Below are 20,123 nucleotides of genomic sequence, written 5' to 3'. Positions count from 1 at the left end.
ATTTGAGGGTGCATACATGAGGATCAATGGTCGGCACAACATTGTGGGCTGAAGGGCCTGTTCTGTGCTGTACTGTTCTATGTTAAATATTTTCACCCTACCTACCATACAATCCACTCATGAATTTGAATAACTGTCAAAGATACATAAAAGGAACAGACCTGGATGTCCCACCATATCAGGCAATAGGGGTGGACCCTTTGTGAGAACCTCTCTGGCTATGTCAAGGGCATCTTGGACTTTGGGGCTTAGATTAGTTCACAAGTTGGCGCAACATCGAGGGCCAAAGGGCCTGTTCTGCGCTGTATTGTTCTATATTCTAAATCTCTTCAGCTGCCTTCACTCATGCCCAAACTGTCAGACCTGGAACCATTCCAATTAATCAGTTCTGCATTCTTCATTGCATTTGGATCTTCCCTACTATGTGGTGCCCACAACTGTACACAACATTCCAGCTGAGAACTAACAAGCATCTTCAGGGTAGAGGGAATAGTACAAATGAATAATTATTGGCTGAGCCAATAATCACCAGTATCCCATGAATGGATAAAAGGAAACTGGCAATATGGCACCATGCAGTAAGTGGAATTGATGCAGAAGTCGTTGCGATCTGACTGAATGGCCTTTTTTGCTCTTATGACATATGGACAAGCCAGACAACCAACTAAATGGAAAATGGTGCCATGCCAAGTGCTAGAAATTTGCTGAGTTCCAATTCAGTTTTCAAACTGACAAGAAAACGTTAAGCAAGTCAACTAAGAAAACACTTCATTTTGTTCTCAACTGAAGGTTCTAAAATTAATGATCAATCACAATTGTTAACATTGCATGTTCAGTTGTGGGTACATTTAAAAACTGCTTTTGTAATTTGAATTGTATGCCATCTCATTCACAATTTGGCTTTGGAAAGAGGAAAGTGCACAAATTATATGGTCAGGCAATTTAAACTGAAGAATTTTACAATCATATTCTAGGCACACTCCTAAAAATAAGGTGTTGTAACCAGGATAATTCTTAAGCTATGGAGTAATACAAAAATGCCTAAACTTGAAATTTAAATTAAACAGCAGGCAATTTTAGAGACACAAAGCCAGAATCAACAAACAATGCCACGTGGGATAAGCCTAGCTCTCGTCTTGTTCATTTGTACCATTATCACTTCTGTGCTTCAGTGAGAATCAATATTATTTTCAGTCTCACATTTTAAGCTTGGCAACTGCAGTTAGTTTGTTTCACTTTGTTGATTTTAAAGCTGCTCCCATCAATCCAGCTTCATCTTATCAATAGGTAGAAACTGACTTAAAAAGCAGTGAATTGGGAAGTGGAAGGCATTTGGAAATTGTCAAATGTAATACCAAGACGCAAAATTTGCTAAGACATGGATTAACTATCAAGGTCTTTAATCATTCTCCAGTAGCAAAATAGAAGTTACTTCCTCCCTCCTAATAAAAACTTACTGTGGCGGCACCATTGACTTGTACTGATTTACTTGCAGTAGAAAGAGGCGTAGTCAGTCTTTCCAAAGGAGTCTGTGTTTCTCTTTGCTTGGTTTCCTGGCTCTTTGTTTCACTATGAAAAGAAAACATTGGCTATGAAGACGTCTAGTATCAGAAGAAATACTAAACCATGAAATGGCATTACTTGGGTGGTATTAGTAGAAGGGGGGGCCACTGGACTCAAAGATCAACACCTGTTTTCTCTTCAGGTGCTGCCATACCTGCCAAGTTTCTCAGCAATTTAACTTCAGCAGTGGGCAAACTGTTAGAAAGAATAATTCAGGTTAGAATTAATAGTCACATGGACAAAAAGTGGATTAGTTAGGGAAAACCAACAAGGGAAAAATGGTATTTTTGGTATTTTGAAGCAGTGTAACAGTTGATGAAGCTGTTTTAATGCTGTGTATATTTTACTGACTGTTAGCAAGTTGAGAAGATTTGTAGCTCAGGTTGAGTTTCTGGATGTGAGTTTGCTCGCTGAGCTGGAAGGCTAGTTTTAGTTTGTACTGACTGTCTTTAGGCAGTCAGAGAAACTGCAAGTTAAACACAAGGGGCAATGGCAACAAGAAATCAAAACTAGCTAATTGATAAACACCAGTGTCTAATACATATTTTGGAAGCTGGGAGAATGGCTCGCAGTCAAGTTCTTTGAGTCAGGACTGGGATCCATACTTCAGATTTATATTAATAAAATTTGAGAGAGAATTTCAAAACATGGATGCACTGTAAAATCTAGAACAGAATATAACTAAAGAACATAGACAACTTAGAAGAGTGGGTGGATAGGTGGCAAATGTTTGCTGCAGAGAAATGTGTATTTGAGACAGAAGGCTGAGGTGCTCTAAAATAAAATGTACTTAAGTCAGCAATCCTAAGTGCATACACATCCAGTTCTTTAAATTATGATACAGATTATTAAAGCATTCATATCAAATTCAGTGACTTAGTGTATCAGAGGAGAGGTTACAAACTTGCACAGAAGAGGTTTACAGGAACAGTTACAGGGTGAGATACTTCAGTTGAGGAAAGCTTCCAGAAGTTTGGCACTCTTGGAGGGATGGCCAAGAGAAAATATTTCTTAAAACATTTATGATTTATGAGAAACCTGGACGCAGTAGATAGGGAAAACATGTGCATGCTCGTGCATAATATTGTGAAAGTAAAGAACAAGGGCACACATGTACAGTGATTTGCACACAGTAAATACAATGTGACAAAGAAAACAGTTCACATCTGGAATGCATTGCCTGAAAGTGTGGTGGAGGCAAGTAATCATGACAGTGTTAAATGATCATTTCATTAGAATGAATGCACAGGGTAGGGGGAAAATGCACGAGAATGCGACAAAAGGATGCTCAGAACTGTCGCAGATATGGAGCGAAGTGGTCTGACTCTTCAGGGCAGTTAAGGATAAATAGTAAAATTCTGGCCCATTGCGTTTTTACATCACATGAACAATTAAAAAATTGATGTCAAAACTACAAAATGGGTCCACTATGAAAAGACTTGGTTCTTTCATATCCACAGTTGAGGTGGTACATTTGACTGCAATGGGTAGAAAGGAGTTGGATATCATTTAGCTACCTAGAATCTTTGATAACTCAGCTGGAATAAATAGATCCCTAACCAATCACAAAGATGGGGCTTGGGGCAACTGATGGAAATAAAACTCAGGTGGACTCCATGCAGACTGAACATATGAATACACAGTTTGCTTTGCACATTTAACAATGTTTCCAAAAATATTTCAGTCCCTCTCTACAGTGCAGGTGACTTTTGTAGCAAGTCTGGACAAGAGTCACAGAAGATCTTGCTATAAATATCATGCCTCAAGTTACGATCATAAAGACAGCCCTACTAATCTATTACCAGAAAATAGATACTGCTCTGAAGACAATTTTTGAAGAGATAGTATTAAAAAATACAACAGTACAGTGCAGTACTGGAATAGGCCCTTCAGCCCATGGCGCTGTACCAAACAGGATGCCAAATTTAAATAATATCCTTTCTGCCTGTCCTTGGTCCACATCCCTCCATTTGTCACTGATTCACATACTTATCTAGAAGTCCCTTAAACACCCCTATCCCGTCTGCCCACTTCACCGTGCTTGACAGCATGTTCCAGACATCTGTCAGTTGAAAACATTCTTGCCACTCAATCAGCACATGCCCCCTAGTTTTAGGCTTTTCAACTCTTAGGGAAATGATTGTCAAGCCCATTTATGCATCCCATGATTTGCTAGACCAAGTGCACCCTCTGCTTCCACTGCTCCAGAAAAAAGGATTTTAGCTTCTTATGCCAGCTCATACTCTAATCCAGGGAGCATTCTGGTAAACCTCTTCTGCACACTCTCCACATCCTTCCTATAACGTGGCTAGAAAGAACTGAATGCAAAACTGTGGCCTAACTGAAGTCTTATAATGCTGCAACATGACATTGATTCTTGTACTCAGTGCCCCAAACAATAAAAAGGCAAGCCTATCTTATGCCTTCTTTACCACTTTATTTATGTAGCCACTTTCAGAGAGCTGCAGACTTAAATATAAAGGGATCTTTGGGTTCAAAGCTGTCCAGGATCCTGCCATTAACTGTACACTTTTCATTAACGTTTGTCTCCCCAGTGCAGCACTTCACATGATCAGATTAAAACAATTTCTTTGCCCATAACTGCAACTGATCAATACCCTGCTATATCCCTTGACAGCCTTCTACACCATCGACAACCCCACTGATCTTGTGCATCTGCCAATTTACTAACTCCAACCATTTTGGGAAAATCCTGAAACCTTTTATTCATATGAAGAGCAACAGGGTAACTCGAGAAAGGATTGGCCCACTTAAGGACAAAGAAGGAAAGTTATAAGCTGAGTCAGAGAAAATGGGTGACATTCTTAACAAGTATTCACCAAAGGAGAGGGACATGACAGATGTTGAGCTTAGGGATAGATTTTTGCTTACTCTAGGTCAAGTTGACATAAGGAAGGAGGAAGTGTTGGGTATCCTAAAAGACAATAAGGTGGACAAGTCCCCTGGTCTGGATGGGATCTATCCCAGGTTACCGAGGGAAGAGAGAGAGAGGAAATAGCCAGGGCCTTAAGATAGTTCTGCAGCATCCTTAGACACGGGTGAGGTCCCGGAGGACTGGAGACTTGCTAAAGTTGTTTCCTTGTTTAACGAGTGTTGCAGGTATAATCCAGGTAATTGACTGGTGAGCCTGATGTCAGTGGTTGGGAAGCTACTGTAGAAGATACTGGGGGATAGGATCTATTCCCATTTGGAAGGAAACAGGCTTATCAGCGATAGGCAACATGGTTGTGCAGAGGAGGTCATCTCTTACCAACTTAATAGAATTCTTTGAGGGCGTGACAAAGTTGATTGATGAGGGAAAGGCTGTAGATGTCATATACATGGACTTCAGTAAGGCGTTTGATAAGGTTCCCCATGGCAGGCTGATGGAGAAAGTGAAGTCACATGGGGTCCAGGGTGTGCTAGCTAGATGGATAAAAAACTGGCTGGCCAACAGGAAACAGAGGGTAGTAGAAGGGAGTTTCTCAAATTGGAGACCTGTGACCAGTGGTGTTCCATGGGGATCTGTGCTGGGACTACTGTTGTTTGTGATATATGTAAGTGATCTGGAGGAAGGTGTAGGTGGTCTGATCAGCAAGTTTGCAGATGACACGAAGATTGGTGGAATAGCAGATAGTGAAGGGGATTGTCAGAGATTACAGCAGAATACAGAGACTGGAGAGTTGGGCAGATCAATGGCAGATGGCATTCAATCTGAGCAAATGTGAGGTGATGCATTTTCGAAGATCTAATTCAAGGGCAAGCTATACAGTAAATGGAAAAGTCCTAGGGAAAATTGATCAACAGAGATCTGGGTGTTCAGATCTATTGTTCCCGAAGGTGGCCACGCAGGTCAATAGGGTGGTCAAGGCAGCATGCTTTCCTTCATCGGATGGGGTATTGAGTGCAAGAGTTGGCAGGTCATGTCACAGTTGTATAAGACTTTGGTTTGGCCACATTTACAGTACTGTGTACAGTTCTGGTAGCCACATTAAAGTGCCCACATCCTTTTGTTAGAGGGTGCAGAGGAGGTTCACCAGGATGTTGCCTGGTATAGAGGGTGCTAGCTATGAAGAGAGCTTGAGTAGATTAGAGTTTCATTAGAAAGACAGAGATTGAGGGGGACCTGATTGGAGGGCTACAGACAGGGTGAACAGCAAGCTTCTCTCTCCCCCCACTCCCCCCGCCCCCTCCCCCTCCCCCCCCCACCCAGAGCGGGGGACTCAATTACTAGGGGTCATGAGTTCAAAGAGAGAGGAGGGAAGCTTAAGGGAGATATGCGTGAAAATTTCTTTAGAGGGTGGTGGGTGCCTGGAACACGTTGCCAGCAGAGGTGATAGACACAGACACAAGATATATCTGGACAGGTACATGGGTGGGCGGGGAGCAAGTGGACACAGACCAGTAGAAAATAGATGACAGGTTAGACAGAGGATCTCAATTGGCGCAGGTTTGGAAGGATGAAGGGCCTGCTCCTGTGCTGTTATTTTCTTTGTTCTTTGTACATTAATCAGCCAAGTCATTTATATAAAAAAATCAAACAGAAGTCTCAATACTATTCCTGCTCAACACCACTAGTCACAGACCTCCAACAAAAGGGGAAAAACCAAACTCATCCATCACATTCCCTCTGCCTATGAGAAAGCTAAGTCTGAACCCGTGGCCAAGTCACCATGCATTACATCCATCTTAAAATCTTCTGAATGAACCTATGAGGGACCTTCTTGAAAACCTTACTAAAAATCCATGCAGACAACATCCACTGGTCCAACCTCATTGAATACTTTCATCACTGTCAAATCCAGTCAACTTCATAAGATGTGACCTGCCCTGCACAAAGCCATGCTGACTGACTGTAATTAGGCCAAGCTTTCCTAAATGCAACATCTTTCATGAAGGAAACTGCCATCCTTGTCTGGTCTAGACTATAGATGACTCCAGACCCAATGTGGTGATCCAACTACACTTTTGGGCAGACCTTGAATGCCAGCAATGCTCTCATGCCATGAAATCAATGTGAAAATTAATATCATCCTCCACACCCTTCTCCTGGGTGAACATCAACATAAAGTACATTTAGAACAATTTTTTATCCTGGAGTGGTCAGACCTGCTCCTAGTTACCTTGTTTTTAATATTTACAGAATGCTTTGGGGTTCTTATCAACCCCACTTGCCAAGGTCATTTCACAGCCCATTGTTCTCCTAAGTCCCTGCTCCAGTACTTTTGTTCTTTTTTCTTCATGGGCTCTATCCAGTTTTAACTTGCTAAACCTTAGGTGTCACATTTGTCCTTTGGAAAAAAAATTCAACTTCTATTATCCAAGGGTGCCTCATCTTACCATCTTTGTCCTTCCTCCTTATGGGAGCATGCCAGGCCTTAACTGTGATTAGCAGGTCTTTGAACAACTCATGTCAAATGTGGGCTTGCTTAATAACAGCTGCTCCCAATCAACTCTCCCTAGCTCCTGCTTCATCCTGTCCTGATATGCCCTCCCCCCACCCAATCTTGTACCTTCCTGTAAGCCCCTGACTCATCCTTATTCGTAACTACCTTTAAAGCCAAAGGAGTTATGATCATGGTTTCCAAAACAGTCACCTGGCCACACCCATTTGTCAATACAAGGTCCAGTTTGGTCCTTCCAGTTAAGACTATCCATATAGTGTTTCAGGATTAAATGAACAGTCCAATAAACAGACAAAGCTCCAATACATGCTAACACTGGGATCTGTTAGCTTTTAACTAAAGGATTAACCAATTCAAAGCACTAACAAAGTTCAGACTGATCACAGGTGAAGTGGTTGATATTACAAAAGCCAAGCCACTATAGTTCTGCCAGACCCTAGGGGGATAAACTCAGATCTGGTGGTTAAATGCAAGGGTCCAAACGAGGCAGAGAAGGGACTGAGCAGTATCCTTCATGGTAAACTCAGCCATGCTGTTGTTACTTTTGAACTGCCAATTTGCCAACCAGCCAACTTCATCAGACAACCTCTTGAAACATCTTTAACTATTGGCTGAGACTTGGAGAAAATCAGCTTGTTGGTATTTTGTTTTTAATTGGCCAAGAGCAATTTGAAGACAGACTTTTCCACAATAGATATATCTAAACATTTTGCTCTTGCAGTAGGTGCACTGAATGCAAGTGCATACCTTGTGGTGGTGGGGGTGGACAAGGTGAGAAAAACCAAACTGGTCTTGGGCACCACCTGCTGGAAACTTACATTAATACAGGGAGGAAAGGAAAACATCAAATGGGACAAAAACTTCACTTTCTACACAAGTTAACAGGTCAATTCAAAAGGAATCAAGATACAAACAACTAACACCAAAAATGACAGCTAGAGCCAATTTTTGTTACATTACTTTTTTTGAAATTACACGTGAGCTCCCAAAATCTGATGCCCAAGTGCTAAGCACTGATCACCCCCATTAATGCTATTCCAAATTGTATTATTGCAGTTTCAATGAGAGGCTCAGCATTATCCAAGACAAAAAAAGCCCATTTGCTCCACACCCATCTTAACCACTTCTCCTTTGATGTAGTGGCTACAACACATACCATGTACAAAATACATTTCAAATGATTCAAAGCCCCTCAAGAACCTTTCCAATAGGTTTAACTTCACAATAATAAATAACTTGTAAATACAATGGGCCCTCCCCCACCCAAAAGATGGAACAATAGTGCTACTCTTTTCCTGTCACTAGTTGTGTAACTTCACCTTTTATAGAGGGCTGTGGGTGTAATCACATCAGGGGGGCTGTATCAATTCAAGCAGGTGACTCTCAAATCACATTAAAATAAGGGATAGTCAACAAAGGCTGGTCTTCAGTGATGTACACATCTCATGGGATAATTAAAATGCATGCTCTCAGACAATCAAATTCCAGGTCTGACTTGGGTTACAAGGAAGGGTCACCAGGCCCTAAACGTAACTGATTTTTCTTCAGATGCTGCCAGACCTGCTGAGCTTTTCCAGCAACTTGTCTTTGTTCCAGATTTATAGCAATGAATTCTTTCAGTTTTTATTTAAACAACAGGACTTCATTGATAAATTCCAAGTTTTCCTTCCAGACATGTCAGATACAGTGAGGATGTAAAGCATCCATACATTGTCATAATTATGAAATCATTCAAGAGATGGAAAGGGAAAAGGGAACCATATCAATTAATCAATGCATCAGATTCAGATAGAAGAAAAGTCATGCATAATCTGGAGTAAAAAAATCAGCAAGCAGCCCAGACAGCAGGTCATGCATTCATGATTCACAATCATTAATAAATGGATTAACTCCGTTTTCAGAAGGTAAAGCGATGAATGGACTCCAAATAAAGTTGGCCTCACTTTGCACACCACCTGTGAAGTTTAGCCTGTTCATTTCACTGTCCAACCACCCTATAATCTGTATGTCCTTGCTGCTCACAAAGCTTTTGGGTATGTGACAAATCAAATCATGTAAATTTGCTTGTAGTATGTCAACATTGAACAGGCTACTCTTCAAATGGCTGAAGAAAGCACACCCAGAGGGGATTCATTTGGGGCATGGTCTTAGACCATATAAATGGAAATAAAGTGCATAGCAAGTGCTTCACAGAGTGGCAGAGCAGCAGTGGTTGGTACTGCTGCATCACTGCCAGGGACTGGGTTCAGTTCTGTCTGCACAAGTTTCTGACAGGTGCTCCAGTTTACTTCCAGTCCAAACATGCAGACTAGGTGGATTGGTCATGCTAAAAATTTTTTCCCCCCGTAGTGACGAGATGTGCAAGCTGGGTGGATTAGCTATGGCAAACGGGGCCTACATTTTTTTTTGGGGGGGTGGGGGGGGTCAGGCTGGGAGGCTGTTTGGAGGGTCAATGCAGGCTCAAAAAAAAGGGCCAAATGGCTTCTTTCTGCACTGTAGGGATTCTATGATTTAACCAAGCTAGAAACAATGCTTAATACAAAAATTCAAAATTAGCAAGTTTCCAAGCAGGTGGTCAGATTTAACAGCAAAGACAAAGACAAAGTCAGATCCCTTTGGTAGAGTTTTTGTGCAGGTTACTAGTAAACGTTTAACATGAGAGCTCAAGCAAGTACTGTTGTTGCACGTGCACATCATGCAAGTCATCTTGCATGTTCAATTTTTTCTTGGTTTACACCTACAAAAAAAAAATCAGTATAATTATGTTCAATTAAGTCCATCAACTAGTAGATGTTGAAAGATGCTCTTAAGTATTACTGACATCAAAGGCAGTCAGAATTTAAATTGCTTACTTGATTTCTGGAGAACGAGGTGGCGAAGGAGACCCCTCAGAACTTGCTGGCAGTGCAGTTGGAGATATGGATGGCAACGTCTCCCGTGGTATTCCCGAAGGTATAGTGTTAGTGCTCGCATCAACATTTATACTCTAAAGTGAAATAAATCACTGTTACAATCCTATTTACACTAGTCCCAGAGATCAGACACAGTAAGCTGGTTTAAATATGCTGAAAGATTCCATTTGTCTTAGAAGTCACCATACTGTTTAATTTAGTTGCAAGTATTAGTTTCACTTCCAGTACAATCCTCTGACAGCTTAAACGTGCTTCCAATTCATGCACAAAGTACATACTGAGAACAATTCTGTACTAATTTTCTTTCAAGATCACCAAGTAGCTTGCTTAGAGAATTACTCCTCTTAATCATCTTACCAAATTCCTATCTGGAGCATGATAACTGAATTAGTACATGTTGCTAATTATTAATATACACATTAATTCTTAAAATTATAGGCAATTAGTTTCTTGACATTGTCAATTGTTGGCATTAGAGAAGGGTTGCCGCTAATAGACATAGCCAGAACTGTAAACCTCAAATGAGAACTAAGTAATCTGTTTGAAAAAGATTAATGAAGAAACCAGAATCTTTCTGCTTTTGTAGCATTGATTAACATTTACTTGAAGAGCAGATGGGATCCCAGTTTAATGTTGAGTAAGAACAGCACAACATTCTGCAGGGAATAGAAAGTGTAGAACATTATGAAGCAATTAACCGTGAATTTAGCTTCCTTACATATTCACTTAAACACGGTTTATTCCATTTCACCTAGAATACTGCAATGCTGTCAATTTAACAATGATCTTAGTTGACCCTGTTGAGTTAATTCAGCATAAGACAATTCTTCTGAGCTACTTCAGGCTATGTGTCCACTACGAAATTCTAATACGGGGGGGGGGGGGGGGGGGGGGGAGAGAAGAGAGGGGGGGAGAAGAGAGGAGAGGAGGCATGTATTTAAGATGGGGGCGGGGAAGAGGGGATTCAAAAGGAGATGTGAGGGGCAAGTTCTTTTGCATGGAATAGGAACCTGAAATGCACTGCCATGGGTGGTGGATGCAGCTACAACAGGGACATTGGAAGGATTTTTTTTGGTAAGTGCATGAATATGCGAGGAATGGAGGGATATTGACCAAGCGGAGGCAGAAAGGATTAACTTAATTTGGCATCTTTTTGACAACATTATGGGCCAAAGGGCCTATTCTTGTGCTGTACTGTTCTATGGGCAGTCCAACTTCCACAATCCTCTCCAAATTGTATCCCAGTGAACTGTCTTCATCACGTCATTCATATTCCAATTCTCACTGACTTCTCTGGGAGGTTGTGCTGCCTTTTCACGATCATTCAGAAACTCAGCAGCCATCTTGTTTCTGAAGCTAGCTTTAACATAGCAGATAGTCAAGACACTACCAATCCACAATTTTCTGAAGAGTGTAAGCTATTCAATGGTTTGAGCGTAGCTAATATTAGTTCTCAAACTCAAAGCCTGCTTGGAAACATGTACAGCATTCTCTCATGACCTCTTCAATTCTATGGTTTAAAGGCTGTAAGATAATAAAATGAGAGGCTGGATGATCACAGCAGGCCAAGCAGCATCTCAGGAGCACAAAAGCTGACGTTTCGGGTCTAGACCCAGTGAGGGGGATGGGGTGAGGGTTCTGGAATAAATAGGGAGAGAGGGGGAGGCGGACCGAAGATGGAGAGAAAAGAAGATAGGTGGAGAGGGGATAGGTCAGTCCAGGGAAGATGGACAGGTCAAGGAGGTGGGATGAGGTTAGTAGGTAGGAGATGGGGGTGCGGATTGGGGTGGGAGGAAGGGATGGGTGAGAGGAAGAACAGGTTAGGGAGGCAGAGACAGACAGGTTGGACTGGTTTTGGGATGCAGTGGGTGGAGGGGAAGAGCTGGGCTGGTTGTGTGGTGCAGTGGGGGGAGGGGACGAACCGGGCTGGTTTTGGGATGCGGTGGGGGAAGGGGAGATTTTGAAGCTGGTGAAGTCCATTTTGATACCATCGGGCTGCAGGGTTCCCAAGCGGAATGAGTTGCTGTTCCTGCAACCTTCGGGTGGTATCATTGTGGCACTGCAGGAGGCCCATGATGGACATGTCATCTGAAGAATGAGAGGGGAGTGGAAATGGTTTGCGACTGGGAGATGCAGTTGCAGATGCATGACATGTCCATCATGGGCCTCTTGCAGTGCCACAATGATACCACCCGAAAGTTGCAGGAACAGCAACTCATATTCCGCTTGGGAACCCTGCAGCCCAATGGTATTGATGTGGACTTCACCAGCTTCAAAATCTCCCCTTCCCCCACCGCATCCCAAAACCAGCCCGGTTCGTCCCCTCCCCCCACTGCACCACACAACCAGCCCAGCTCTTCCCCTCCACCCACTGCATCCCAAAACCAGTCCAACCTGTCTGTCTCTGCCTCCCTAACCTGTTCTTCTCACCCATCCCTTCCTCCCACCCCAAGCCGCACCTCCATCTCCTACCTACTAACCTCATCCCACCTCCTTGACCTGTCAGTCTTCCCTGGACTGACCTATCCCCTCCCCACCTATCTTTTCTCTCCATCTTCGGTCCGCCTCCCCTCTCTCCCTATTTATTCCACAACCCTCACCCCATCCCCCTCTCCAATGAAGGGTCTAGGCCCGAAACGTCAGCTTTTGTGCTCCTGAGATGCTGCTGGGCCTGCTGTGTTCATCCAGCCTCACATTTTATTATCTTGGATCCTCCAGCATCTGCAGTTCCCATTATCACTGATACAAGTTTAAAGGCTGTAGTCGTGTTTTTCCAAAAGAGGAATGATTGCAATACCTGTACTATCTGTGCCTTCTCTTTTGGAAGTACTTTGACCACATTTGATAGTCTATTCTCAAGAGCCTCTTCAGTCTTCAGATTACCAGCAGCTCCAGGCAAAGGAGGAAAATTGGACAGCCCTAGTTCAAAGTTTGGTGATGGAGGCTTGGGTGGTGGAGGGGACTGTGTCTGGGATCTCTGCAAAAACAAAGAACAAAATTGAAATAACTATCCTCAAAATGCACTTAAACTGCAATCACTTAGCATCCAGGAACACATGTCCCTATTATCAATTTGATAATTATAATCTACAAATAGCTATGTAACGACTGCAAACCAGAAAATCTGATGCTGGCAATAACAGCAGACCTGGAAAAGGGGTCAAATAATAACCTTGCTGCCAGAGACCCTTAATGAAAAAAGTGACTGTGATAGAACTTTTCCATTGGGATAAAAGTGATCATATCCAATATGAAACGAGAGAATCTAAACAAGCAAAACTAAGCACCAGCAACAAGTTGGCTACAAGTGGATAACTTCATTCTAAGTCATGACAGTGGACAGATAACGGTTAGTATTAAAGTAATGCCTGCAATCCAAATTATTCATTGCTTTCTGGCACAAACAGAAAAAAGTGGCCCAACCAAAACAGTTAGATAAGATAGCAAGTTTGAAGAATGAAAGCAGTTTGGAATTCAGTGAACACTAAAAAGGAAAAGGGAAAATACAGCATGAAAGAAGCCTTACAAGAACTAAGAGCAGATGAAGAGGTTCTTTACGGATAGAAAAAAAGCACAGTGAAAACAAGATGTAGGCCCCTTACTGTCTGAAACACAACGATTGATAATGGAGAACAAGAAAATGGCAGAACAATTAACCAACTACACGAGCTCTGCCTTCACGGAAGGCAGCAATGCTGGGGAAGCAAGTCTATGAGAAACAGCAATTGAAACAAATCATTAAAAACAATGCCAAAGAAATCAATGGGGCTGATAATGTACATTCTGTGCACTGAATACGGTAGCCATAAAATGGATAGATTCTTGGTTCTTGAAATGAGCTGGCAGATTGGAAGGTGCTAAATATACCATAGTTGAGGAAAAAAAGTGAGGGAGGGTAGAGCTAGAAACTACAGACCTCTTGGCCAAAAGGACAAAAAAACTTGCTAGATTGGAAAGGATGTGGTCACAGAGCACTTCAAATAGTAAAGCGATCACACAGCCAAATTTATAAAGTGAAATCACGATCAGCCAATGTAGTTGAAGGACATAACTTATGGAATTAACAGGAGAGAATAAAAACAGCAAATGGGGCACATTAAAATTTTCAGGGAGCTTTGATGAAGTTCCACAGGATATTAGTTTGCAACCTGAAGGAGAGACAGGCCGGGGACAACACAGTCTGAATTGTTATTCTTGAAAGGGATGCGCGCATCATTGAAGGTCTGCATTTGTTGCCTGTCCCTCACTGCCTTGAGCCTACTAGCTCTGTTGGCCATTTCAGAGAAGAGCAGAGTTCAGAGTATGCCACGTGTTTGGAGTCAGATGCAGATGATACCAGGCAAGGAAAGTAGTTTCCCTAAACAGACAACTGAATGGTAGCGATTACATCATTGGACAAAAGCCCTAAATCATTTTACAGGTAAAAATCCAGAAAGAAAAAATTCCCTCCAATATGTACGTTTGATTTAACTGCTTCCTCTCAATTCTAGTCCCAGGTGCTGTCAAGTCTTTTTCCAGAAACACACAACCAAGAGCTTGAACTGTCAGTCTTTCAATAATGTACAGAACTCTAGCCAAACACCCACCGGTCTAGAAATTTAGAAAATATACTCGACCACTGAGTTGATTTTTTCCTTAACTGCTCTCAATGTGCCCCTTTTCTAGGAAGGCATGTACTTGTTTTGGACCCCACTCAGGTGTTCTTTCAACTGAATCCAAATGGATTTTAAAAACTTAAGGGGAAAAACCATTTGCTCACCCTAGATTCTGCTGCAGCTAACACAATGATGCTTTCTCCGTCATAAATCCCAATATGCAAAGAAGCTTCCATTATTGTTCCCACAAGTCCTCAAAGTCACCCACTTCACAACACACTAGGCATTCTGTACCTCACTTAAAATTCAGTTGTGAAGGCCATCGCTTTAACATTGGGGCCATATTTGTGGAAAGTCTATGAAGTGGGACAACATCGTGGCTAGCACCACTGCCTCAGTGCCAGGGACCCAGGTTAATGTGCTGCCTCAGGTGCACAGGCTTCCTCCCAGTGCTCTGATTTCCTCTCTCAGTCCAAAAGAAGTGCAGGTTAGGTGGATTTGCCATGGGAAATGCATGGGTATGGGTGGGATGCTCTTCAGAGGGTTGGTGTGGACTCAATGCACCAAACAACCTGATTCCAACTGTAGGGATTCTCTGATCCTATGAAATTCAGCTGTTTCAATACAGTAAACAGCACCCATACCCAAATGCGTAATTACCTTGTGTTATAAAAGAGGGGTACAAGCCAAACTCTTGCAAGTGAATGAGTTTGACCAAAAATGTCTGTTCCTGTGCTGGAAAACTTTTCACGATAAATTTGTTGTCTGAGCTAAGCAGCAAATCTAGAACATTATTCAAGCAAACTTCTTAAACATTCTCTACCAGCTACTAAAAGATGTAAAATGTCAAGTCAAGGCTTTGACTGTCTCCAAATAACACTCCCATAAAATGGCATGTTCATGAGACTAGAGAGCCAGTGTCTGCATCTTTTCACAAAAGAAATTTGAAGGCATGACCTTAACTAAATCAAGACTATGCTTCATTTCAATCACCAATACAACAATTATTCAGCCTCAAGCAAAGGTCCACCATCTCAAACAAAACCAAATTAAAACCATTGCAAATTAACTGTACTAAGAGATACTACCAATCTGGCAATGTATTTACTTGGAATTATGAAGTTAGCATGCTGTTAAAAGCAGTTACCCCTCATTTAACAAGTTGTAACTTGTTGACAGCTTCAATGATGAGACTAAAGCTAAACAACTTCCATGCTAATTTATTTGATGAGAGTCTGGGACTTGTACATCAACTAAAGAAACAAAAATCACCATAAAGCAAGAGCTGTAGTCCCACTATTCCAAATGTTGCTGTCAACTTCAGTGGAATCAATCATTGCTACTGCAAAATCCAGGCTAAGACTTAAAGAAAGCAAAGAAGGAGGAAAATATTGATCAGAGTAGAATGAAATTTCACTGAGGTGACTTCAGTTGAAAAGCATCCTAGAAGTGCTATATTAAACTGCAATTACACCAAAATGGCTGCAAATCCAAAAAAGATATGCAAGGAATGACAAGATTTAGACAGCTAGATTTAAAAAGTATCTTCAGTACAAGGGGAAGTTGAGTGATTAAGTAGGCATTACAGAATGCACAGCCCAGAAAGACTGAAGGCACTGGTGTCAACAGGAGGATAAAAAAGTGGGATAGGAAGGGACTGAAAATGGTCGAAACAAGAATTTTACTTTGCTTCAAAATAAATGCAACACCTAAGTATATTAACTTAGTGTTGTACTAACTAAAACAGAATTGTGAATTCAAATCCTTAGCAAAGCAACATAGGAAATGGGAATTCAATTCATCTGTTCACTTCTGCAGTAGGGCCAGGAAACATCCTTGAAATACTGCATGGCTCGTTTAACGAACATTCATTCAGGTCTGTCATACTTTACAGCATATCCAGTGACTGCAGTTCCAGTTTGCCCTCTGGAGGCAAGGCAAGACAACGCAAGGTCATTAGGAACGACAACTTTTTTCCAAAAAAATGCACTTCATTTCAAGAGTTGCCAAGCTCATTGCATACATTTAGACAGAATCAAACATTCAAACTTTTAGTTCACTCCAGGAAACAGTGGACTCAGCCATCTATTAGTTACAGCATGTCTGACAAATAAGATGAACATTGTCTCAACGGTAAATAGTCAAGTTGTTTGGAAGGAATATTGTAACTTGTGGGGTAAACATTTTGCATTCTACAGGTAAAAATGAACTATCAAGACTTTCATCTTTGAGGTGGAGTGTATTCTGCTTCAGATGGGAGAGTCATACATATGGAAACAAACCCATCAGTCCAACAAGTCCATGCTGACCATGGTCCCAAACTAACCTAGTCCCATTTGTCGAAAACCCTCCAAACCTTCCCTATTCATTAACTTCTCCAAACGTCTTTAAATGTTTAGCTGTATAAGCCCATTTGTATTATACTGCCCTCTGGAAGCCAGGCAAAACAATGCCAATAAGTAGGCTACTGTTCTACAACAAAAACAAGGTTGCTGGAAAAGCCCAGCAGGTCTGACAACATCCTGTGAAGAAAACAAAAATCAGTTAACATTTTGGGTCTGGTGACCCTTCCTTAGAACTGCAGGATAAGCTTGGCCAAACGTAGGGGGGTGGGGGATGGTTCAGGTCTTTGCTCCAGGAAGCAGACAGCTCTAAAAGGGCTTCTGGCCGGAATGGTTATCTAAAAGGGATTGCATGCCCATGATAAAGAACAGGCAGCTGTTTGAAACCTGTGGAAGGAGAATCATGGATGTACATGGTTAAGGTCTGGACCAGGGAAGAGAAGACGGAATCAAGGTAGGAAAAGGGGGCTTCTGTGGGCCGGAGCAGACTGAAACAATGGGTGTCCCCCAGACAGTCCTGTTCATGGATTTTTGGGAGAAGCTAGAATTATGAGCTGTGCGGGGCTGGGAGGTCAATTGGATGAAGTGAGACAGTTACCGTAGTGGATACAGTAGCCTGATTCATACAGCATGGATGACAACTATTTTTGGATCATACAGTAGGGCCAAGTGAAATAGGGATTGATAGGGAGGGTGAGGGGAGAAACAAATTAAAATTATATATGAATGCACGAAGCATAAGAAATAAGGTGGATGAGCTTGAGGCTCAGTTGGAAGTTGGCAAGTATGATGTTGTGGGGATAACAGACATGGCTTCAAGTGGACAGGGCCTGGGAAATGAATATTCAAGTTATACATGCTATTGAATGGACAGATTGGTGGGCAGAGGGGGTGGGGTGGCCCTGTTAGTGAATGATATTCAGTCAGGGGGTGGGGGTGGGGGGAGAGAAGGAGGAAGAGGAAGAGGGAGGAGAGGGAGGAGAGACATAGAAGGAGATGTAGAGTCAGTATGCATAGAGCTGAGAAATTCTAAGGGTAGAAAGACCCCAATGGGAGTTATCTACAGGCCCCCAAACAGTAGTCAGGATGTAGGGTGTAAGGTGAAAATCACTACCAGTTGTTATGGGAGATTCCAACATGTGGGTAGACTGGGAGAAACAGGATGTTACTGGACCCCAAGAAAAGGAGTTTGTGGAGTGCCTCCGGAGATGGATTCTTAGAACAGCTTGTACTGGAGCCTACCAGGGGAGGAGGTGGCAATTCTGGATCTGGTGTTGTTTAACGAACTGGATTTGATCAGGGACCTCAAAAGTAAAGTGACCATATTATGATAAGTTTTAATCTGCAGTTTGAGAGGGAGAATTGGAAGTGTCAGTATTGCAGCTGAATAAAGGGAACTATGGAACTGAGGGAGGAGCTGGCCAAAGTTCAGTGGTACAATACCCTAGCAGGGATGGTAGTGGAACAGCCGTGGCTGATGAGGGAAGTTAAGGATTGTATAAAGATAAAAAAGGAGAAGTATAACATAGCAAAGATGAGTGGGAAGCCAGAGGACTGGGAAGCTTTTAAAAAGAGCAACAGCGGATAACTAAAAAAGGCAACAGAGAGAAAAAATGAGATACGAAGGAAAACTGGCCAAAAATATAAAAGGAGCATAGTAAAAGCTTTTTTAGGTATGTGAAAAGAAAAAAATGGTTAAGACTAAAATTGGGTCCTTAAAGTCAGAAGTGGGTGAATTTCTTCTGGGGAAGAAGGAAATGGCAGAAGAGTTGAATAGGTACTTTGGATCTGTCTTCACTAGGGAAGACACAAGCAATCTCCCAGATGCAATAGTCACTGAAGGACTAGGGTAATGGACGAACCGAAGGGTATTTTATTAGGCAGGAAATGGTGTTGGATAGGCTGTTAGATCTGAAGGCTGATAAGTCCCTGGGACCTAATGGTTTGCATCCCACGGTACTTAAGGAGGTGGCTGTAGAAATTGCGGATGCGTTGGTAATTATTTTCCAATGTTCTATAGATTCAGGATCAGTTCCTGCAGATTGGAGGGTGGCAAATGTTGTTTCACTTTTCAAGAAAAGGAGAGAGAGAGAAAACATGGAAATTATAGACCTGTTAGCTGATGTCAGTGGTGGGAAAAGATGCTGGAGTCAATTATAAAAGATGAAATTACGAATCATTTGGATAGCAGTAACAGAATAGGTCAGAGTCAGAATGGGTTTACGAAGGGGAAATCATGCTTGGCTAATCTTCTGGAATTTTTTGAGGATGTATCTACGAAGATGGATAAGGGAGAACCAGTGGATGTAGTGTACCTGGACTTTCAGAAAGCCTTTGATAAAGTCCCACGTAGGAGATTGGTGAACAAAATTAGGGCACATGGTATTGGTGGCAAAATACTGACTTGGATTAAAAATTGGCTGGCTGACAGGAAGCAAAATGTAGACAACAGGGATCAACGGGTCCCTTTCAGAATGGCAGGCAGTGACCAGTGGGGTACCACAAGGTTCGGTGCTGGGACCGCAGCTGTTTACAATATATATTAATGATACAGACGAAGGCATTACAAGTAATATTAGCAAATTTGCTGATGGCACAAAGCTGGGTGGCAGTGTGAAATCTGAGGAGGATGTTATGAGAATACAGGGCGACTTGGACAGGCTAGGTGAGTGGACAGATGCATGGCAGATACAGTTTAATGTGGATAAATGTGTGGTTATCCACTTTGGTGGCAAGAACAGGAAGGCAAATTACTCTCAATGGAGTCAAGTTAGGTAAAGGGGAAGTACAATGAGATCTAGGTGTTCTGGTACAAGACTCAATGAAAGCAAACATGCAAGTACAGCAGGCAGTGAAGAAAGCTAATAGCATGCTGGCCTTCATAAGAGGAATTGAGTTTAGGAGCAAAGAGGTCCTTCTGCAGCTATACAGGGCCCTGGGTGAGACCGCACCTGGAGTATCGTGTGCAGTTTTGGTCTCCACATGGGAGGAAGGACATTCTGGCTTTTGAGGGAGTGCAGCGTAGGTTCACAAGGTCAATTCCTGCAATGGCAGGACTATCATACGTTGAAAGATTGGAGCGACTGGGCTTGTATACACTTGAGTTTAGGAGGATGAGAGGGGATCTGATTGAGACATAAGATTATTAAGGGATTGGACACTCTGGAGGCAGGAAGCATGTTTCCACTGATGCGTGAGTCCAGAACCAGAGGACACAGTTTAAAATAAGGGGTAGGCCATTTAGAACAGAGTTGAGGAAAAACTTCTTCACCCAGAGAGTGGTGGATATACGGAATGCTCTGCCCC

General features: G+C 42.3%; 1 protein-coding gene across 4 annotated transcripts in view; it reads right to left on the bottom strand.

Annotated features, from left to right (window-relative positions):
• The window catches only part of larp4b (La ribonucleoprotein 4B), a 123,338-nt gene that overhangs the window by 20,022 nt on the left and 83,193 nt on the right, over nt 1-20,123 (bottom strand). For all 4 annotated transcript variants that reach the window (XM_048559039.2, XM_048559027.2, XM_048559017.2 and 1 more), the window contains 3 exons: nt 12,678-12,857; nt 9,821-9,954; nt 1,458-1,569 (listed from right to left, as the gene is read on the bottom strand). In XM_048559039.2, the coding sequence (XP_048414996.1) occupies nt 1,458-1,569; nt 9,821-9,954; nt 12,678-12,857 (426 nt within the window). The remainder of the gene's footprint in view (nt 1-1,457; nt 1,570-9,820; nt 9,955-12,677; nt 12,858-20,123) is intronic.

This window comes from Stegostoma tigrinum, chromosome 2, assembly GCF_030684315.1.
Source record: "Stegostoma tigrinum isolate sSteTig4 chromosome 2, sSteTig4.hap1, whole genome shotgun sequence".
Classification (NCBI taxonomy): Eukaryota; Metazoa; Chordata; class Chondrichthyes; order Orectolobiformes; family Stegostomatidae; genus Stegostoma; species Stegostoma tigrinum.
The sequence above is the reverse complement of the archived record's forward strand: the minus strand, read 5'-3'. Positions and strand labels throughout refer to the sequence as shown.